The following is a 20,254-nucleotide window of genomic DNA, read 5'->3' as shown; positions in this document are numbered from 1 at the left end:
CTCTGTTGGAAAGCTGGGTAGTACCCAAATGTATTTTGTACTAATCCTTTTTTATTTGTTTTTCAACAAGTGGCTTATGTTTCAGATTTTATGGCAATCACATACATATTGTTCTCAGCTTCTCAAACATCCCTAAGCAATAAAGAAAATTCAACACACTTTAGGTTTTGTTGGATGAATTATAGAACTTTATTTGCCCAAAATAAAAAAGCAAAATTTGGAATAAAGTGCTCCATGTTCAAAGATTAAAGCTGTCAGGCTTTCCCAACCTAGCATTAGCACAGTGTATTGATCCCACAACCTCCAGATTTTCCAGCCAACATGACCATTGCAGCTGTATTTCAAAGACAAACAGAGGGTATCAAATTGAGAAACACTAAATTAGGGCAATTCAGATCCAAGATAAAGGGAGAAATCTTTCTAATTATGATCTTGGCCCTATTCCATTGGAGCACTGTAGATATCAGTCTGGTGCAACCTGCATTTTCTAGCTTACTAATAACAAGAAACCAGCTGTGGGTGTTCAGAAAGCTTGGGAAGAAGTACACTTCCATGACCACCCAAAGAAAAATAATGTCATCAATTTTTCCAGAAAAAAAGCATTTTTTAATTGAAAGGTACAACAAAAACAAGCACAAAAGGCTTTGCCAAAGGGAAAAAGAAAGCGGAATGAGTTATGATTTGGTAATATGGCCGTGCTATAGCAGTTATGCTTGGTTGAAGCCGGAAGATGGAACAACTGCGATAAGACTATAGAAAAAAGAAAATTAGGGTTACAGCAAAGCAGATTTTATCTGTGTTGGGTCCATCTAATCAAAGAAGAGATGATAACCTCAAAATACAAAGTTTGGCCAAGGGGCAGGAGAATAGAGTGAGATGGAAGAAACTTAACAGTACCTATGAAAACAAATGACTAGTCCAGGGGTAGGCAACCTTGGCTCTTTTATGACTCGTGGACTTCAACTCCCAGAATTCCTGAAGGTTGCCTACCCCTGAACTAGTACATCCCATTGTTATAAATATGGCTGTGGAGATGCTGCAAAGAAGCAGAATCAACTCCCGGAGAACTCAGATTAACTCTCAATTTTATCACATGGAAAGATTCTCTGTTTGGAACGGGAGTATGATTTCTATGAGACTTTCATTAGACTGAAATGAAAGCAGGGAATCAGTACAAAATAAGTTTCCATTTTTTCATTGTCAAAGAATTCTATTGACAATTTGTTGCAATTTTATTCATTGCTCTGTGTTTCCCAGAAAAAAAAATTGAGACTTTGAGTCAAAGAATCAAGGTGACATGTAAAGCAGGGAAATGGCTTCAGAATTCTGCATTTTTAAATTTCAATATTTAAAACTGACAATTATTTAATTACTGGCAGCAGAGCACTTTAAAAAGCTGCATCATTCTGCTTCGTGTAATAACAACATTGTGTTTCAAACCAAATCAGAGATTCCAATACATCTAATACTGGCATAACAAGGGAGGAAAAAATTTAAAATAACAACATTTCTTTCAGAATAAGCTACTATCATTCTAATGCAGTCATATTTCTTTTGTTGCCATTCTGCAAATGATGCCGTCTAGCAGGGTGCCCATTTTTTCTTCTTGTGGAGTCAACTTGTATACCTGCAAAGATAATAATAAAATGGTGACTTTCCCAAGAGACAGCATGATTCTACAAGGTTTTTTTGTTTGTTTAAAGTGGTTTGAAGCGAGGGGGTCATTTACTCAACGCCTGGAGACCAGATACCAGTCGCAGCTTTACACTTCAGAGTTGCACTGAAAGGGATACTGATGCAGTAGCCATGGAGAGAAAAAAGAAAGCATTTCAAGAAACCTCTTCTCAAAATGTGGAAGTGCAGAAAGAAGCCAGAAACTCAGTTCAGTGGACTAATATGTTCCACTGAATTTCAGCAGCACAGGAGACATGACAATTCCAAACACACTTACAGCCTACAAGTTGCTTACCCCTAGTTTATAGGTCCTTCTGCTGCTCTCCAAATACATAGCTGGAAGTTAGGAAAAGGTTTAACTACATTCACATTTAGATTTCCAGGCAACCGAAACCAATCCAGATTGGCGGGGTGGGGTGGGGTGGGGAGGTGGGGGTATGTATGTGAATGATTAAACAAACACTTTTTAATATGGTTGTAATCTTATACATCCATATTTGAGAGAAAATTACCCTACCTGTTACACTACACTGAAACTTCAATGTTTTAATTTATTAAAATGCTCTTATTTACTATACCTTCTTACTTAGAGAAGTTGAAACAAACCTTCTTAATTTTCTGTATGTCACTTATTTCAGAGAGATCAGCTATGGAAACTTGCTGGCCGTCTACTTGACTTATTAGATTGTTCAGATTCACAGTTTTCTCTTCGTGTTCAATCAAAACTATGAGTACTGCAGAGTCTGTATCAGAAATGCCAAATTTTTTGAAGGCATCTGTAATCTAATATTAAAGGAGAATGTAGGTTTGTATTAGTCATACCTAACAATGTAGACATTATTTCAAAAAAATCTTTCCCATTTAGAAGATCCAATGAACTACTTATTCGTGCATTATTTTCATTTAAATGAAAATAAGGTATTTAATATTTCCTTCTTTCAGCTCAATACTTTTAGTCAGCATTGAAATATTGTTTGTACATAGTTTAATATCCCTTTACCCATTTTCAAATAAAAAAAACGTGTCCAGAGAATTTGATCACGGGGTGAATTCCCTTTGATTAGATTAGATTAGATTTATTGAATTTATATGCCGCCCTTCTCCCTAAGGACTCAGGGCGGCTCACAACAAAAATTTAAGAAACATAAAATACAAAATTTAAAAAAGAATTAAACAATAAATGTAATAGATACATGACAATTTAACTCAATAAAAGCCAAATTTAAAAAACATAGTCCAGACCCGCTTGTTGGAATAACCAAGTCTTCAGGTCACGGCGGAAAGACCGAAGGTCAGGGGCCATCCGCAGCTCCGGAGCAGTTCATTCCAGAGGGTCGGCGCGCCCACAGAGAAGGCTTCCCCCCTGGGGGTCGCCAGACAGCATTGCCTGGCCGACGGCACCCTGACGAGGCCGAATCTGTGGGAGCGAACCGGGCGATGGGAGGTTGATAATGGCAGCAGGTGGTCTCGCAAGTACTCCGGGCCTAAGCCATGTAGGGCTTTAAAGGTTATTACCTTTGGAGCACTTTTTGACATTGGAAACCCCAAATGACCAAGAATGCTACTGGGTTTCTATCTGCTTGCTGTGAAAATATAACCTCGATCCCCCACTTTTCTCCTGATAGCAGAATACTAATACAAAATCCTGTCAGCTCAATAAGGTGGACCAGACTAAGAAACCAAAGCTACGCAGGTCAGGTCTATTTCTATTGTAACAGCTATAGCAGTGTTTCTTAACCATGGCAGTTTGAAAATGTCTGGACTTCAACTCCCAGAATTCTCCCGCCAGTATGCTGGATAGCACATGAAACATCAGGCAGAAGATTCAAAACACTGTCCTCCAAATTTTCTGGCACAGGGATAGAGAGACGAAACAAGGGGAAATTCCCAAGGGCACCAAAGATATATAAACTATAATTAACTTTCATTTGTAATACTGAATCACATAGTATGCAATATTGCTTATCTCTCATCATATACACTATATTTTCAACAGAAAAATAGAAAATAGTTAAGTGATGGATAATAAATCCAAATCTTTCAATTAATTTTCTTCATGGGTAAGCCAATTTATATATAATATTTCTATTTATATATAATATTTCACTGAAAAAAGGTGATTTAGAACGTAGTACAAATTAATGGCTAACATTTCAGGGTATGTTATAGCAATAGTACTTAAGACTTATATACTGCTTCATAGTACTTTACAGTACTCTCTTAAGTGGTTTATAGAAACAGCATTATTACCCCCAATAATCTGTCTCCTCGTTTTACCGACCTCAGAAAAGATGGAAGACTTAAGCCAATCAGAATTGAACTCCTAGCAGTGGGCAGAGTCAGCCTGCAATGCTGCATTCTAACCACTGGGCCACCACAGCTCTTCTGCTTTGCTTATGCTTTGTTTTTCAGTAAAATGGGGAGTTGCAGTTGGGGGCTAGCAAAAACAAAACAAATCCCAATAGTAGGTGAAGCTTCTTGTATTGGGATTACAGTACTTTTTTTCTCTTCCTTTCTCGCTATAATCCAACATTTCTTTCACTTTTTCTCCTGACAGTACACCAACCCACAAAGTAGAAGATAAATAAAAAGATAGCCCAAAGAATACAGTTAATATTTCTACAGAGTTTGAAACTGTATGAAATAAAGCAGAGGGTCTGCAATATCTCAGTCCTAGTTATAAATATCTCACATTATTATTTGGTGAAAGGTTGAATATGATTTCAGCATTAAGTGTTCTTGTCTTCATTTTGCCACTTTTGTAGAGATGAACAGCTTTATTTGCTGCTACTAGTATTTGAAAAGGATCAACAACCTGCCAGAGAAAACATAATGAAGTTTTCAACTGCTGTATCAGTTCCAGAACAAAAACTTTAGGAAAGCAATCCTGTTACTTACAGATATGGAATGGAATATTACTGTAATGAAAGAGTACATTTAGACTAACTCTGTATTTATATTAAAATTTAAACCATGCATCACATTTTTACCCATGGAAAGATAAGACACCCATCAGTTGTCTTAATATTTATAATTTAGTTTTCAGGGGAATAAATAATATCTATTTTGTTTAAAAGAACTTCAACAAAACACTTCTCAGAGAAATAGGGTCAGGAAGGGGGAAAAAATCACTAGAAATCATGTTCCAAAAGTTTGGGCAGTCATTTTAAAGTTCAGGTGAAAATTATTTATCTCCTTTAAAAGTTTCTATTCACTGAATTTTTTTTACAGACAGAATGTGACCTAATTAATTTTGAACATGCTACTGAATATGTACAATGGAAACAAATTGCTTACCATTGAAGGATTAATTAATGCTCCATCAATAGTACCTTCCATTGCTTTCTTCCGCAGAGTAGCAGCATTTTTCACTCCATTAAATAGGATAAGAGTCACAACACAGTCAGGAAATAATTCTAACCGATGTCTTAAACACTGCATCTTGTACCAGAACAGTAAGTTCCTTCAAACCTAGAACATTTATAAACATTTAAAAGTTACGTTTGGAAATGAAATTTAAAAATTAATTCTGTCAGATAACTAGAAGGCACCAGATCTATCCTAGATTCCTATGAAGTGTGGCCTAGTGGTCTATCCAATAATAACATTAAACCAAATTGAGTGGGTTTATGTAATATATAAAGGGACGCGGTGGCTCAGTGGGTTAAGACGCTGAGCTTGTTGATCAGAAGGTCGGCAGTTTGGCAGATCGAATCCTGAGTGCCGCGTAACAGTGAGCGCCTGTTACTCGTCCCAGCTTCTGCCAACCTAGCAGTTTGAAAGCACGTAAAAATGCAAGTAGAAAAATAGGGACCACTACAGTGGGAAGGTAACAGCGTTCCGTGCGCCTTTGGCGTCTAGTCATGCCGGCCACATGACCACGGAGATGGACAAGTGCTGGCTCTTCAGCTTTAAAATGGAGATGAGCACCAGCCCCTAGAGTTGGAAACGACTAGCACGCATGTGCGGGGGAACCTTTACCTTTTACCTATGTAGTATATATGTAGTTTATGGAATATAATTTAGGTTCTCCATTTTTGAGTTGGTGAGATAAAAATCAAATCAATCAATAAAAATGACAAATTACATAAAGGCGGTTATTTTAATTATTTACTGAATTATTCTTATTTGAACTTTACTCCTTCTAAGCTAATCGACATGAGCACCGCTTCTGGATTTCCTGCTTGAGATGGAAATAAATGAAACCTTGATTTTGGGTTTTACTGATTAGCTTGATTTGTTGTCCCAGAAATGGCTAGTTTATACTACTATGGAAAACTCAAAAGTTGAGGTTCGAAAGTTAATGCTTTATTCTACTGCAACAAAGGAAGTCGGAAGTCAACGCCTTTTCTTTTCTTTTGCCCTTTTCTTCCTCTTCCCACTGGGTCCTACCTACTATTTGCTTTTGCATTTTTGTATTTTATTGTCAAATGTTACAAACTGGGCCACGAGCGGGAATAACGCTTGCACTCAGCCCACCCTTCTTCTTAACGCGTTTGGTCTTTTTGTTTAAAAAAAGGCCAAGGCATGCATTGGATCCTTGCTTAAGGGCATTTTTATACCGTCTTTCCTACGGTGCTCTCCAGGCAACGTTACAACCTCTCCCCCTCCCCCAATCATAGTTTATTAACAAGAAACATGCAGAAAGAGAGCAGAAGAAGAGGAGAATTTTTCACGAGGGCTGCAAAGTAAGCCTCCCTCCCACCCGCTTTCCTATCTTTCCTGAGTCCTTCGGGAGAAGGGCGGTATACAAATTGAATAAATAATAATAATAATAATAATAATAATAATAATAATAATAATAATAATAATAATAATAAAATAATAATAATAATAATAATAATAATAATAATAATAATAATAATAATAATAATAATAATAATAATCTGGGGGTGGGGTGGGGGGCGCAGCCGGGCGAGGCCCAGAGACCTGCATGCGGGCCAAGAACAGCGGCCCGCCGAGGCTCCTCCTTCTAGCCGATTAGTTTGCCGCCGGGAAGGCCTCTCCGCCGTAGAGGCCCGCCTCGGCCTCCCCTCGTTCCCCGAAGCCCGTCCCCGGCAGCGCCGCCCGTCCGCTCTGCCATCCACCTCTCCGAGGCCCCCCCGCGGTGCTTGGGCCAAACCGGACGGGAGCCGCGCCATGGAGCGCTCCGAGGCCTCCTACTTCTCGGCGGCCTTTAGCTGCACCTTCCTCGCCTCCTGCCTGCTCTTCTCGGCGTTCAACCGGCAACAGCGGGCGGCCTACATGGACGAGGCCTTCCACGTTCCTCAGGCGCAAGCTTATTGCGCGGGTCGCTTCCAGCAGGTAGGTAGGCAGGCGAGCGAGCGAGCGGGCGGATCCCCGAGTCCGGCTCCGCTCCGAATTGCGGAGGCAAAAGGGGGTTTGCAGGCTGCAAAGTGACTTCTTGGGATTGCTTTCTTTATTAGTATCCTGCAAGATTAGACACCCCCTTTTCCCTCTATCATTTCTCTATCCTGCTTACACGGACCAGCCTCTTGCCTTCAGGTTCTTTTGGACGACAACTCCCATCCTCCCTCACCATTGCCTTTGCTGGAAGGGGCTGATGGGAGTTGGGGTTCTTCAAATCTGAAGGCCACGTTTTGGAGCGAGGAGAGCACAATCTCCTCCCGTTTCTATTAGATCAGCGTTCCCCAAAGTGGTCAATGTCGACCCGTCTATCTATCCACTATTGTTGTTGTTATTTTTAGTGCTATTAATTAAAGTGATATTTTGTTAAATTGTGTTAATATAAGAAGTGTTTGGAGAATTTGGGGGAAATAACAAGGAACTGAAATATTTTCTTGTTTTATTTTCTCTACGTAGAAATTGTGTTTTGCTTTAAACAAACAGTTCTAAGTAACAACTAAGGAGATGCTCTATTATTATTATTTTGCTTTGGAGTTTTAACTCCTGACGATTGCCTGGACAAATTCCTACATTGTAGTTTTCCTGGCGATATTTCAGAAGTGGTTTGTCATTGCCTGCTTCCTAGGGTTGAGAGAGAGTGACTGGCCCAAGTTCACCCACTTGCCTTTGAAGCAAAGGCAGGAGAAGACCCTGGTTTTAATTCAGTGCTTCTGACCATGATACTAAACTAGGTTTCTGTTTCATTCTAGTTAGTACTTCTGTTTTATATATGTATGTTTTTATATACAAATAAAAGGAATTAGAGGGACAAAAATATTTGAATTACACAGCACACTTTTTAAACGCATTATAAAAAATATTGACCATGCAGATCTAGATTCCATTCTGATAGGATTGATTAAATAAACCTATGCAATTTTAACTTTTAGGTGCCCTGCTTTTCTATTTGTACACCTAGTCCACCGAAGAGTTTTGATGAACCTGAGAGAGAAGTTGCACGCTGTTTCTGAATTAGAATAAACCTAATAATGTAATTTTATTTATTTAATAGATTGATTTTAGCCTATCATTAGATTGAGCAAACTGAAGTAAAACATTGAGAGTACATTCAGTCAAAAGCCACAGGTCAAAAAGTAAAAACTGAACTCATCAAGTAGCATCAAAAGGTATAAATTCTAACCAAAAAAAGCAACAAAAAATAAATAACTTGTACTTGAATATAAAATCCTCTTGAATAGTCCCTTTTTAAATACTTCCCTAAGGCTAATATAGAAGGGGCTTTTCAAACTTCAGAGGAAAGAGAGTTCCAAAGAGAGCTGTCAGAGAAAGAGTGTTTACAGGCCTCCATCCCACTTATTTCAGAAAAGCAGGGAATGATAGTTACAGGTAGTCTTCGACTTACAACAGTTCTTTTAGTGACCAAAGTTACAACGGCACTGAAAAAAAGTGACTTATGACAGTTTTTCACACGACCGTTGCAGCTTCCCTATGGTCACGTGTTGTTCAAAATTGCTTGACAACTGACTCTTATTTATGATGGTTGCAGTGCCCTGGGATCATGTGACCACCTTTCTGACAAGCGAAGTCAATGGGGAAGCCAGATTCACTTAACAACTGTGCTAGTAACTTCACAACTGCAATGATTCACTTAACAATTGTGGCAAGAAAGGTTGTAAAATGAGGTAAAACTCAGTTAACAAATGTCTCCCTTAGCAACAGAAATTTTGAGCTCAATTGTGGTCGTAAGTCGAGGATTACCTGTATTTGTCCTAATAAGGTTTACTGAACGTTGTCACCCGTATAGTTAAAGGTATTGGATCACAGTACTGTATTAATTTTCTGCTCAGAAGAAGCCCACTCGTTGCCTAAATGTCCTATTATGTTTTTACTGTAACCTTATTGTTAAATGATTCTCCTAAATGGTTTTTCAAAATGATTCTTTCCAGTTGAGCAAAGTAGAGAAAGAGATATGCTCTTCCCCTTACAGTTTCATTTTTTTTAAAAAAATTTTTTAAATTGATTGGTTGTTGTTATTCAACATTCATGATCCTCCTGAGAAGGAGCAACACTCAGCTTCAATACTCTTAAACATTGGATTTGGCTACTTTGGAACACATACAAAGGAGATACACAATTTATTCCTATATAGGAATGTCTAGTTAAATTTTAATTTAATTTAATTTAATTTGCATTCTCCTTTTCCTGTTATAGGTGGGGGTTTTCTTTGGTTATGCATTTGTAATATTTTTTTATTTTCTTTTTCCAATAGTGGGATCCAATGGTCACCACTTTGCCTGGTTTGTACTTGCTGTCAGTTGGAATTCTGAAGCCCACCGCCTGGCTGTTCGGGTGGTCTGAAAGCCTCTTCTGCTCTACAGGGATCCTCCGATTCATTAATCTGCTTTTCAGCACCGGAAACTTCTATTTATTATATTTGCTCTTCTGCAGGATACACCATAAAAAGGTAGGTGCTGAATATTGTACGAGGGCAATTCGGAAATAAACCTCCGTTTGGTTATCAGTGTTGTAGTTTTCTGATGTGTATAATAAACGTTCTATATCTGCGAGTGTCTGTCGTTGACAACCAAACGGAGGTTTATTCCCGAATTGCCCTCATATTTAAAATAGTTTCACGCTACACAATAGCTCTTAAAATATTTAAAACAGTTTCACGCTACATGAAGCAAGACTAATATTTGACAAAATTCTGAAGTCTTCTGTTTCTTTCTGCACACCTGCCAAATACACGTTCTTAATGTTAGGCCTGCAACTATCTGTTGTTCACAGCTCTATTTTACAGGTAGTCCTCAACTCACAGCCACAGTCAAGCCCCAAATTTATGTTGCTAACTGAGAAATTTGCTCAGTGAGTTTTGCCCCATTTTACGATTTTTCTTGCCAACCTTTGTTAAGTGAATCACTGAAGTTGTTAAATTAGCAACACAGTTGTTAAGTGAATCTGGCTTCCCCATTGTCTTTGCTTCTCAGAAAGTTGCAAACGATGATCACACGATCCTAGGACACTGCAACCGTCATAAATATGATCCAGTTGCCTAGCTTCCAAATGTAAATTGTGTGACCAGGGGGATGCTGCAACGGTCATGAGTGTGAAAAAGAAATGTGAACAAGTCACTTTTTTTGGCGCCATTGTAACTTTGAATGGTCACTAAATGAACTGTTGTAAGTTGAAGACTACCTGTGTTGTTACGTAATAAGCCATGCTTATTTCCCACTCCCAGGGTATCTCACCTTTGTGGCTTTAGTTGTCTTACCTCATTTAGAATCTAAAGTCAGTTTAAACTTAGTAGTAATAATTTATTAAATTTTTAAAAAAACAGATTTTTTTTCTGTCAAGTCTTTTGACACTATATTATCTTATGATAGGGAAGTGAGCTTTTAAAAGACATTGTCTACATTTCTTTTTGGGATGGTGGTGGTAGTGATGAGTGTTTGAAAGCCAGATTGGACAAAAAATAGACATCTTTTCTGTCCCTGTACTTTGCTTTACATCTACATACAATATACATTTTCTTCTGCTCCTGCTGCTTCTTCATCTTTTATTATTAATAATAATTATCTTCCCTCACCTTTAATTCCATTCCTTAATCATTCCTGACTATTAAACAAAATCTACAAATAATCAAATAGCAGGTGTTTCAGTGAGAGGTTTTATTTTAAATATGTGTTTGGTGCACGTGTATGGTAATTATAAAATTTGCAAATGGTGGCCTTATCTAGTAAAGGGAACTTTTTGTGCATATAAAAGGAACAAAATTGCTTCTAAAGTGATGCTTTCTATGTCAATGTGTGAATGATAGAACCAAATTTGACTATAAATGTTTTTGCTCATGGGCAAACATAATTAAATGAAATGCAGCAATACGATTATTCAAAATTTCATTAATTGGACAACACATTTTTAGGAGATGAATTTCTAACAATGAACGTTAACATGGTGAGCTACAGTTTAATGCCAATGGTTTTATCTTGTTATTTCTATTTCAAGTTTCTCACAAATTTGCCTATGTTGTTTTTAATTTTTATTAGAAACAATAGCTCTGATTCTTTTTCTTGTATTTCCTCCATTTTTAGGCTGCCTCTGGATTCCAGAGAATCCTGTCAACCTTGACACTAGCAATATTTCCAACTCTTTATTTTTTTACATTCCTTTATTATACTGATACAGGTTCCACGTTTTTTATCCTCTTTGCCTATTTAATGTGCCTTTATGGCAATCATAAAACCTCAGCATTCCTTGGATTTTGTGGGGTCATGTTTCGCCAGACGAATATTGTATGGACTGTCTTCTGTGGTGGAAGTATTGTTGCAGAAAAGCTGAGTGAAGGCTGGAAAGTGGAATTACTGAAAAGCAAAGAGAAGAAAAACTTACCAACACAAAACGTCTTTTCAGAATCAATCAGGATTGTTAGATTTGTCCTTGGGTACTTTACATCATTTAAAAACTTGAGCAATCTGATTCTCTTGATATGGCCATACATTACTGTAATGATGGCATTTGCTACTTTCATTGTCCTCAATGGTGGCATCGTTCTTGGGGACAGGAGCAGCCATGAAGCCTGTCTGCACTTCCCTCAGCTATTTTATTTTTTTTCTTTTAGTCTTTTTTTTTCCTTCCCTCTTATAGTGACACCCAGTAAATTTATCAATTTTCTCCATTCAGTGAGGATCTATTTTCTGCGATATAGTATCCTGACAATTGTTTCTTTATTCCTTGTCTGGAAATTTACTTATGCGCATAAGTATTTGCTTGCAGATAACAGACATTACACATTTTATGTGTGGAGAAAAATCTTTCAAAGACATGAGCTGGTCAAGTACATGTTAGTTCCAGTTTATATATTTGCTGGCTGGAGTTTCACAGATGCACTGAAGTCAAAATCTGTTTTCTGGAACTTAGTATATTTTGTATGTTTGTTTGCAGTCACGGTTCCACAAAAGCTTCTAGAATTCCGTTATTTCATTTTGCCATATATTATATATAGGCTTAATATTCCTATGCCATCACTTTTGAATCTTTTCTTAGAGTTGATTATATACATTTTGGTGAATGCAGTAACATTGTATTTCTTTTTGAACAAACCATTTTACTGGCCAAATAATGAGGAAATCCAGAGGTTTATGTGGTAACACTTTGGTTTCTAAAAACTCTTCTAGAGCTTTTTGCTACAAATAAGAGGCTACAATTTTAAAACTTCTTCAAGGAAAATAAAAGTATTCTTTATTTTTCTTTGTAATGGAATGAATATGAAACGTATAGGTTTTTTGCAGACACTGGACTGTTTTTATAAGGGTACCATCAATAATTACTTCTTAAAGATCAGGAAAATTTTACCCATATTCCCCAAATAATGTGAATGTACAAACATTTTGATCATTCCAGAAATCATAAAATGTGGACTGTTTTCATTGTACATGTGTAACAAGTGATTGAAAATAAGTTTGATTTGATGTCAGTCAATTATTATACTGCCTTTTTACCATGCTTGGGTAATATTGTTTCATGTTTGTATACAGTGACATTTAATTTTTTTATAATGCTTGGGGTCCAGGTAAAAGTCACATAATTATCAGTTTATTGCAACTAAAATGAATGAGAGAAATGTGCCTCATATTAAGGCTGAAATCTTGGACATTTTTCTGGCAGGAAACTTTAAATCAGTGGGGCTATATAGAAATGGATAGGATTACGCTGTGAGCAAGAAGGAAATTGATTATGATCTAGAGAACCATAATTAAATCACATATCATGGGCAGGTATTATATAATAGCCTTGATTTGTTAAGCACTGAAAGAAAATCTAGATACCGCAGGTTGCTATTTCAAGGACACTAAATTTGTAGTCTCAGCATAAACCATAAGTCTTAAAATACTTCGCTAAATATTTAAAGCTGTACTGTATGTACATTTTCCTAGAGCCAAAGTGGCACAGTGGTTAGAATGCAGTATTGCAGGCTAGATTTCCCCACAGCCAAGAGTTCAATCCTGACCTGCTCAAAGTTGACTCAGCCTTCCATCCTTCCAAGGTCAGTAAAAGGAGGACTCAGATTGATGGCGGCAATTACGCTGACATTGTATAGTGCTATAGCTATTGCTATTCCTGAAAGAAGTCTCCATTGAACTTAATATATCTTCTCAATTAACATGCATAGTACACCTGCAGTCCTAATCCCTTTTTAGAAATTGTTCTGTTGAACTAAAAAACTTTTTATACAAAAAGTTACCTTGGCTCAATTTTATCCATTATAAATGTTCTACAACATTTGAAAATTGATATTCCATTTGTAATAAACAATGGTAGGCAATGCTTAAAAGTAAACCAAGAAGGCTTCAGGGCCTCTTACTATTATTAACAAAATGCCAGTTCTCAATGATATAGGACAACAGTACTACTGATTGATTTGTCTGAACATAATGTCAAACTATGGCAGTTAAAATGTTTTTTAAAATAAAATCTGAGATTGTGGAATTCTAATAAAAAATTTGCCTGCTACATGCCAAAAAATAAAAATCAAATCAATGTTCCTTATATTTAAGGGTCATAATACTTGGGTAGAAGCATACTTAAGATGTGAAAACAAATATTTAGAACTATACTAAATAAGAACACTTAGCAATGAATAAGGTAAAAAAATTAATATATTTTTTCATCACAAACCAAATATTAATACTATTGTGTTAATAAGCAATAAATGATAGAATTTGTTTTAGCTTTTTGTCTTTGAAATGTGTTCGAGAATGCTCTTGCAGCTGTAACAGATTCCTCCCTCTTCATAGATATAGGCTTAATTTTCTGCAGACCATGTAATAGAAAAATAATGCAGGTTTTGAGGTGGAAAAAGATAGACAATCTATAACAAAGCAAACTAGAAAATTTTGCAAATTGGAAAATATATCTTTAGGGAACCTTCACATGATTCTTAGTTGGAAGTATAGAAATGGTTACCGTATTTTCCGGCATATAAGACGACCCGGCGTATAAGATGACCCCCTACTTTTAAGAAGTTTTTCAAGGTTTTGTCTTATACGCCGGAAAATACTTACATGCCCTGCCCGTCGCAGAGGAGGCGAAGGCCCGACTGGCCCCGCCGGCCCTCCCGCTGCTCCCGCACTTCTGCCGGCCCCCGAGGTGCAGCGTTTCCCGGGTGGCAGGCAGCGCCGGAGGGCAGCCACCACCCCGCCACAGCCGGCGCCCCTCCTGCTTCCCCCCCAGGCCTTGAACTTTTCCCATTGGGCGCAGGGCGGGGCAGCTCCGCCCACAGCCTCTTTTTTAGAACTCGTGCGCTTCCCTCTCACTGTCGGCCGAGGCGCGCTCGGCCCGGGCTCTCGGTCCCTCTTCCCGGCCGGCTTCCCACCCTGCCCCTCATGGAGCTGGACTGGGCGTGCAGCCTCTCGGTGTGGCTGCTTTTCCTGGGCACCTTCTCCTCTCCCCGCGCTCCGCTCCTTCCCAGCTCACTTGCTGCCGGAAAGCATGCTGCTTGGCAGCGGCCTGCAGGAACCCTACAGAGGGCGCGTGCAGGCGCAGAGCGAGGCCCCGCCTTCCCCAGGGACTTGTAGTGCAGCAACCAGATTGACTTCTGATCAGCGCTTCTTCGGGGCACACATGGCCAGGAAAGTGCGTCAGAGTCCCAGGTACCTGTAAGGTGATCAGCCTGCTTCTCCCCCATTGCCCCGCGTGAGTGCCTTGCTGGCCGCTGAACCCTGCCTTTTGAGCAGGAGTGGCCTTGCCCTGCTTGCCCTTGGCTGCCTCCGCGGGTACCACTCTGGCACAGAGCAGGCGAGGCCAGTCCCCGTTTGGCCCGCCAGCTCTGGGAGAGCTCCGCACGAGCGCCTCGCTGGCTGCTGAACCCTGCCTTTTGAGCAGGAGCGGCTGTCAAGCCCCGGGCTCGACAATCAACCGAAGTGGGGGGGGGAATCCGTGCAGCAACTCGGCTACCTGGCCTGCCAGCCGCTCGTTGCTCCGCTGATCAGCTGGGAGGCTGAGACTCCAGATTTGAGCCACCGACAGAGCACAGCACAGGGAAGACGTGCCAAAGCTCATCCCAGAGCCTCCCGCTGCTGGAAGCCTGCTTGCAAAAAGCAGGGCGGGCAGTAGCAGCTGCTCACGGTGCCTCCTTTCCCCCTCCCGCCGCCCTCTCACCTCACGAAACGGCCTCAGTCTGGCGCGCAGCTCCGATCCCGGCCACCAGGCTGGCTCGTCTCCAACAGCACCACCCGGCGGAAGCGCGTCCTCGCAGGGGGGAGAGCGGTGCTGGTGACAGGTGAGTCCGGTGGGCGCGAGGCCCTCCCCTCGGGCCAAGAGCCAACAGGCAGCGCCGCCTTCGCGTGGGGAGAGCCGCCCGACGCTCCCGCCCAGCCGTGTCCCGGAGCCGCGCCGGAGTTTTTTTTTCCGGCGTATAAGACGACCCGGCGTATAAGACGACCCCCCAACTTTTGAGAAGATTTTCATGGGTTAAAAAGTCGTCTTATACGCCGGAAAATACGGTATCTTGATTTATTTTCTTACAAGGAAAAGAAGGCTTCCACTGAAAATTGTATCTTTACAAATTGTTCTTTTGATTTCAAAGTCACCAATTTTAAAGTGCATGTCATTAGATTTGTCATCCTGTGCATCTTTAAAAATTGAACAAATAGCAATTGGCTTTGGTAGACTTTGTATGCAGAGAATAATCACAAATATCACACATACGCACATTTTTGCGTTTACCAAAAACATGTCTTATTCTTTTATCCATAGCTATATATGGTTAAGGAGATATTAACACAATCATTATCTTACTCCCTGCTAAATAATTGAACCAATTATAGCTATTCTATTATTCTCATATTTTTTATATAGAATCATAGGGTTGGAAAGGACCTCAAAGGTCTTCCAGTCTAGCCCCCATCTCAGTGCAGGAGATCTTATTCCATCCTGGAAAAATATTCATCCATTTGATTCTTAAAAATTTCCAGTGATGGAGCACCCAAATCTCCAAGAGGAAACTTCCATTAATTCTCCCTATCGGGAATTTTCTCCTTAGTTCTAGGCTCAATCTCTTTTTAACAAGTTTCCACATATTATTTATTATCTTGCTCTCGGGTGCTTTGGAAAATAAATTGACCCCCTCTTCTCTGTGACAGCCCCTCAGTTACTGCAACACAGCTATTGTGTCAATCCTAGTCCTTCTCTTCATTTGATTAGACATACCTAGTTTCCTTAATTAACTTGTTCATTGTACAGTTTAGCCTCTGGACTCCTTATAATCTTTGTTGCTCTTTGCACACTTTCTAAGGTTTCAACATCTTTTTTATGTCATGGTGACCAGAACTGGATGCAGTATATTCCAGGTATGGTCTCAGTAAGGTAAAGGTAAAGGTTCCCCCGCACATGCGTGCTAGCCGTTTCCGACTCTAGGGGCCGGTGCTCATCTCTGTTTCAAAGCCGAAGAGCCAGCGCTTGTCCGAGGACATCTCTGTAGTCATGTGACCGGCATGACTAGATGCCAAAGACGCATGGAACGCTGTTACCTTCCCACCGTAGTGGTCCCTATTTTTCTACTTGCATTTTTACGTGCTTTCGAACTGCTAGGTTGGCAGAAGCTGGGACGAGTAACAGGTGCTCACTGTTACGTGGCACTCAGGATTCGACCTGTCAAACTGCCGACCTTCTGATCAACAAGCTCAGCGTCCTAACCCACTGAGCCACCGCATCCCGTGGTCTCAGTAGTGTGGTTTAAAGTGGTATTATCATCTCATGATCTTGATGGTATCATTCTATTGATGTAGCCTGGGACTGCATTGACTTTTAAAGCAACTGCAGCATACTTCTGGTTCATAGTTAAGTGGCAGGACACTTAGAGCCCTCTCACAGTTACCGTGTTTCCCCAAAAGTTAACCCCAGCCCGATAGTAAGCCCTAGCTTGATTTTTGGCGGTGGGCCTAATATAAACCCTACTCCAAAACTAAGCCCTAGTTTGGGTGTGAGGCGCACCCTAAAAGTCAAGCTAGGATGGGGGGGTGAATCTGCCCCACATGCCCTGCACCTGCTCACCTTCCCAGTAGGACTGCCACAGCCAGGCCTCCCACACCCCGACACCTGTTGCACCGCTACTTGACTTCTGCGGCCGCTTGCCGCCACTTGTGGCCAGACACCATGTGGTGCATTGCACCGTTGCTGCTCCTCCCAGCAGGATGCTGCATGGCACTTCAGCCCACTTCCGCTGCTTCTGCAGCGATTCGGTCCACTTCTGTTGTATGCGGCAGGTGGCCACGTGGCACTTTGGGCCATTTCCGCTTTGGAAACGGCCCAAAGAGCCACGCAGTGTCCTGCCACAAGCAGCAAAAATGGCACAAAGCACCATGCGGTGTACTGCCGGGAGGAGCGGCAACGGCGCAATGTGCCACATGGTGTCCGGCCTCAAGCGGTGACAAACAGCTGCAGAAGTCAATCAGCGGTGTGACAGGTGTCGGGGTGTGGGAGGCCTGGCTGTGATGGTCCTAAGGTAAGACATTCTATGAAAGTAACATCTAGTGCCGTGGTGGCAAACCTATGGCACGCGTGCCACAGGTGGCACGCAGAGCTCTCTCTGTGGGCATGTGCGGCATCACCCAAGTTCTAGACCTTCAGCTGGGTTTCATAAAACCTTTTCGTTTTAGGCCTCCGCCGCTGTGTGCAAAAAAAAAAAGGTTCAATCAATCAATTTCAACTTCTCGCGGGAAAAAAAAGATGTCACAAAGTTGGAATTGATTGATTGAAGCTTTTAGTCCCAACGAGTCTGCCGTTACCACCGCAGCCATGCCCACCCAATGGGCCATGCCCACTTGGCATCCAACAATACATAAGTGGGTTTTGGGTTGCAGTTTGGGCACTCGGTCTCTTAAAAGGTTCGCCATCACTGATCTAGTGCCTCTTTTGGAGGCAAAAAAATATATAAGACCGGGTCTTAATTTTGGGAAACAGTACTACCATTGAGCATAGATTTCTCTATTCCTTATGTTCACCTAACAACCTAGTTTTCATACCCTCTGACATACATTGTAGCTTTTTCATTCATTAATCATGTGCCTGCTCCATTACTAATAATCTTTATTCACCTCAATTGTATCCTTCCCTGTTCTTTTAGATTTCACTGGCACACATACTTCTTTCTTTTCTCTCCTTGCCACTTACACTCCAAGTTGTGATTTTTCCATACCATTAGATAGATCTTCAGGCTAATTCCCCACGATTAATTGCATTATTACTGCTATTGCTATTTTTTATTTCTAATGGAAATAATATTTAATTCAAAATCAATTATGAGAAAAGGGACCAGTATCAGAGCTGAACTTGTGATTTGTATAGGAATACCTGACTTTTTTATTTTGCTATTTCATTTCTTCTAAAAAAGAAATCCCAATAAAGGAGAATATTTGTAGGTCAGAGTTGAAATGGGTGCTCACTGCTGATGTTACCTAGTTTGGGTAATAAAACATCTGCAAGAAAACAGCCAAACTCAGAGACCACCAAGGACTCGCTGGCTAACAGGAATGACTTCCCCTTTTGGAGAACATGTTTAAAATCAGGCAAAGTGTACAATGTAAAGAAAAATATTTTATTAAAATCATTACTCCGAGGAGTTAGGAAGAATAAACACAAGCACGTTAGGTTCGCATGGTGGCGCCGTTGAGCTGTGCTTAGTGTACAGCTTGCAGCATTTTTAACAGTTTTTGACAATGTACTTAGAATAGTAGCCTATAAAATGTAAAGCAAAATATTTTAATACAAAATTGGGGGGGGTGTCCTTGAAAATTTTATATTTAAGGGAAATAATCCTCTTACTCTTGTTAAATACATCTAGTTTTAATTGGGAAGCAGACCAATGCTGAAATAGATGGGTCTTTCTAAAATATTTATTCTCTGAAACTAGAATTAGCTGTGCTTTTAAAATGTATCATCCAAGGGTTTTTCACCATCAGTTCCTTTGACATGCTAAATGTCACCTGTATTCAGATGGGGCACTTGAAGTCAAGAAAGTCTGGTCTCTAAAATAGATATTTCTTTTTGACATCCAGAGGGTGTCTTCTGGGTATGTGGCCCACAAGATAAAGATGGCAGTTGTAAAAGCATTTATCACACTGTTGGGGCGGATCTTGACTTTCTTTTATATATCCTGTGGAACCCCATAGTGGTATCACTGTGAACTTTGAACTTGTACAAGGTCTCTTCTTTCTTTCTTTCTTTCTTTCTTTCTTTCTTTCTTTCTTTCTTTCTTTCTTTCTTTCTTTCTTTCTTTCTTTTTTTCTCTTTTACTTGGATAGCTTTGCCCTTCCACTATATTACACTATTATAAGTGGCCCATGATGGTGCAGGAGAGAAGTGTTTGCTATGTTGTTTACAAAACAACCCATAGATGTGAAAACCTAAACTAAATCCATTGGTTGGCATCATAATTACCATACATAGCTCAGGCACATTAGTATTTAATTTGGCTCAACAAATGCTAAAATTCTTTCCTTTGGTCAATTTAGCTTTCAGTTCAGAACACCTTGAGTGTCCAAACCTGGCATCAGTACAATCAAAGATACATCATTATAGCGATAAAAATATAATGGTCAAGAAGATGGACAGATTCATACACTCACCTTGTGATATATTCTTTTAATACCTTGGAAAAATATTTTGTTCTTTCTTTGCTACGATAGCAATAGCAACAGCACTTAGACTTATATAACACTTTACAAGGCTTTACAGCCCTCTCTAAGTGGTTTACAGAGTCAGCCTATTGCCCCCAACAATCTGGGTCCTCATTTTATCGTCCTCGAAAGGATGGAAGGCTGAGTCAATCTTGAGCTGGTCAGAATCGAACTGCTGGCAGCCGGCAGTTCTGCATTCTAACCACTCATGACCATTAGGAAGTTGTGATATAATTTCTCTAATTTCTCTAATTTACCCAGTTTCCCCACCCCGATTAAAGAGCAAATTAGTAACAATGGTACTTAGCCACTACTATCTCTCTTGAATTGTCACATGCACAATATTGTATGCCACTCAAGATTGCATATGTGAGATGGCAGTTATACAAATGTGATGAATGTATGAGTGAGTGAATGAATGAATTTGTATTGTCACCTTATGTATATACTTCCTCCTTCCAAGGGTATAGAACATCAACAGCTTGATAAGTCACTGCCTTGTAGAGCTGACATCTGTAGATATGATCTGAACACAGCTA

General features: G+C 40.1%; 2 protein-coding genes across 5 annotated transcripts; one reads left to right on the top strand and one right to left on the bottom strand.

Moving 5' to 3' along the window:
• Window positions 1–165: 165 nt before the first annotated feature.
• On the bottom strand, window positions 166–7,047 carry TPRKB (TP53RK binding protein). Of its 4 annotated transcripts, none has more exons than XM_083365923.1 (5): window positions 6,861–7,047; window positions 4,972–5,145; window positions 4,367–4,489; window positions 2,281–2,457; window positions 166–1,627 (listed from the first exon to the last, which is right to left on the bottom strand). In XM_083365923.1, the coding sequence occupies exons 2-5, from the start codon at window positions 5,113–5,115 to the stop codon at window positions 1,544–1,546; spliced, it is 528 nt and encodes a 175-aa protein (XP_083222049.1). In that variant the 5' UTR covers window positions 5,116–5,145; window positions 6,861–7,047; the 3' UTR covers window positions 166–1,543. The 4 variants fall into 4 exon arrangements, with proteins under 4 accessions (XP_083222049.1, XP_083222050.1, XP_083222051.1 ...); XM_083365924.1 differs by having other exon boundaries at window positions 6,838–7,034; XM_083365925.1 differs by having other exon boundaries at window positions 6,919–6,998.
• Window positions 6,750–13,757, top strand: LOC310642303 (dol-P-Glc:Glc(2)Man(9)GlcNAc(2)-PP-Dol alpha-1,2-glucosyltransferase-like). Its single transcript, XM_083365921.1, has 3 exons — window positions 6,750–6,978; window positions 9,311–9,505; window positions 11,133–13,757. Exons 1-3 carry the CDS (start codon window positions 6,814–6,816, stop codon window positions 12,186–12,188), a joined length of 1,416 nt encoding a protein of 471 aa, XP_083222047.1. The 5' UTR covers window positions 6,750–6,813; the 3' UTR covers window positions 12,189–13,757.
• Window positions 13,758–20,254: the final 6,497 nt, after the last annotated feature.

The sequence above is a fragment of the Vipera ursinii genome (assembly GCF_947247035.1).
Source record: "Vipera ursinii genome assembly, chromosome: 6".
In the NCBI taxonomy this organism is placed as follows: Eukaryota; Metazoa; Chordata; class Lepidosauria; order Squamata; family Viperidae; genus Vipera; species Vipera ursinii.
This window is presented reverse-complemented; position numbering and strand designations above follow the sequence as displayed.

Coding starts and splice junctions, on each gene's coding strand:
- TPRKB (XM_083365923.1), bottom strand. CDS start 5,115: ATGCAGTGTTTAAGACATCGGTTAGAATTATTTCCTGACTGTGTTGTG. Junction 4,490..4,971: donor CATTAATTAATCCTTCAATG/GTAAGCAATTTG, acceptor TTTCTCTGGCAG/GTTGTTGATCCTTTTCAAAT. Junction 1,628..2,280: donor ACATACAGAAAATTAAGAAG/GTTTGTTTCAAC, acceptor TTATCTTTGCAG/GTATACAAGTTGACTCCACA.
- LOC310642303 (XM_083365921.1), top strand. CDS start 6,814: ATGGAGCGCTCCGAGGCCTCCTACTTCTCGGCGGCCTTTAGCTGCACC. Junction 6,979..9,310: donor GCGCGGGTCGCTTCCAGCAG/GTAGGTAGGCAG, acceptor TTTTTCCAATAG/TGGGATCCAATGGTCACCAC. Junction 9,506..11,132: donor GCAGGATACACCATAAAAAG/GTAGGTGCTGAA, acceptor CTCCATTTTTAG/GCTGCCTCTGGATTCCAGAG.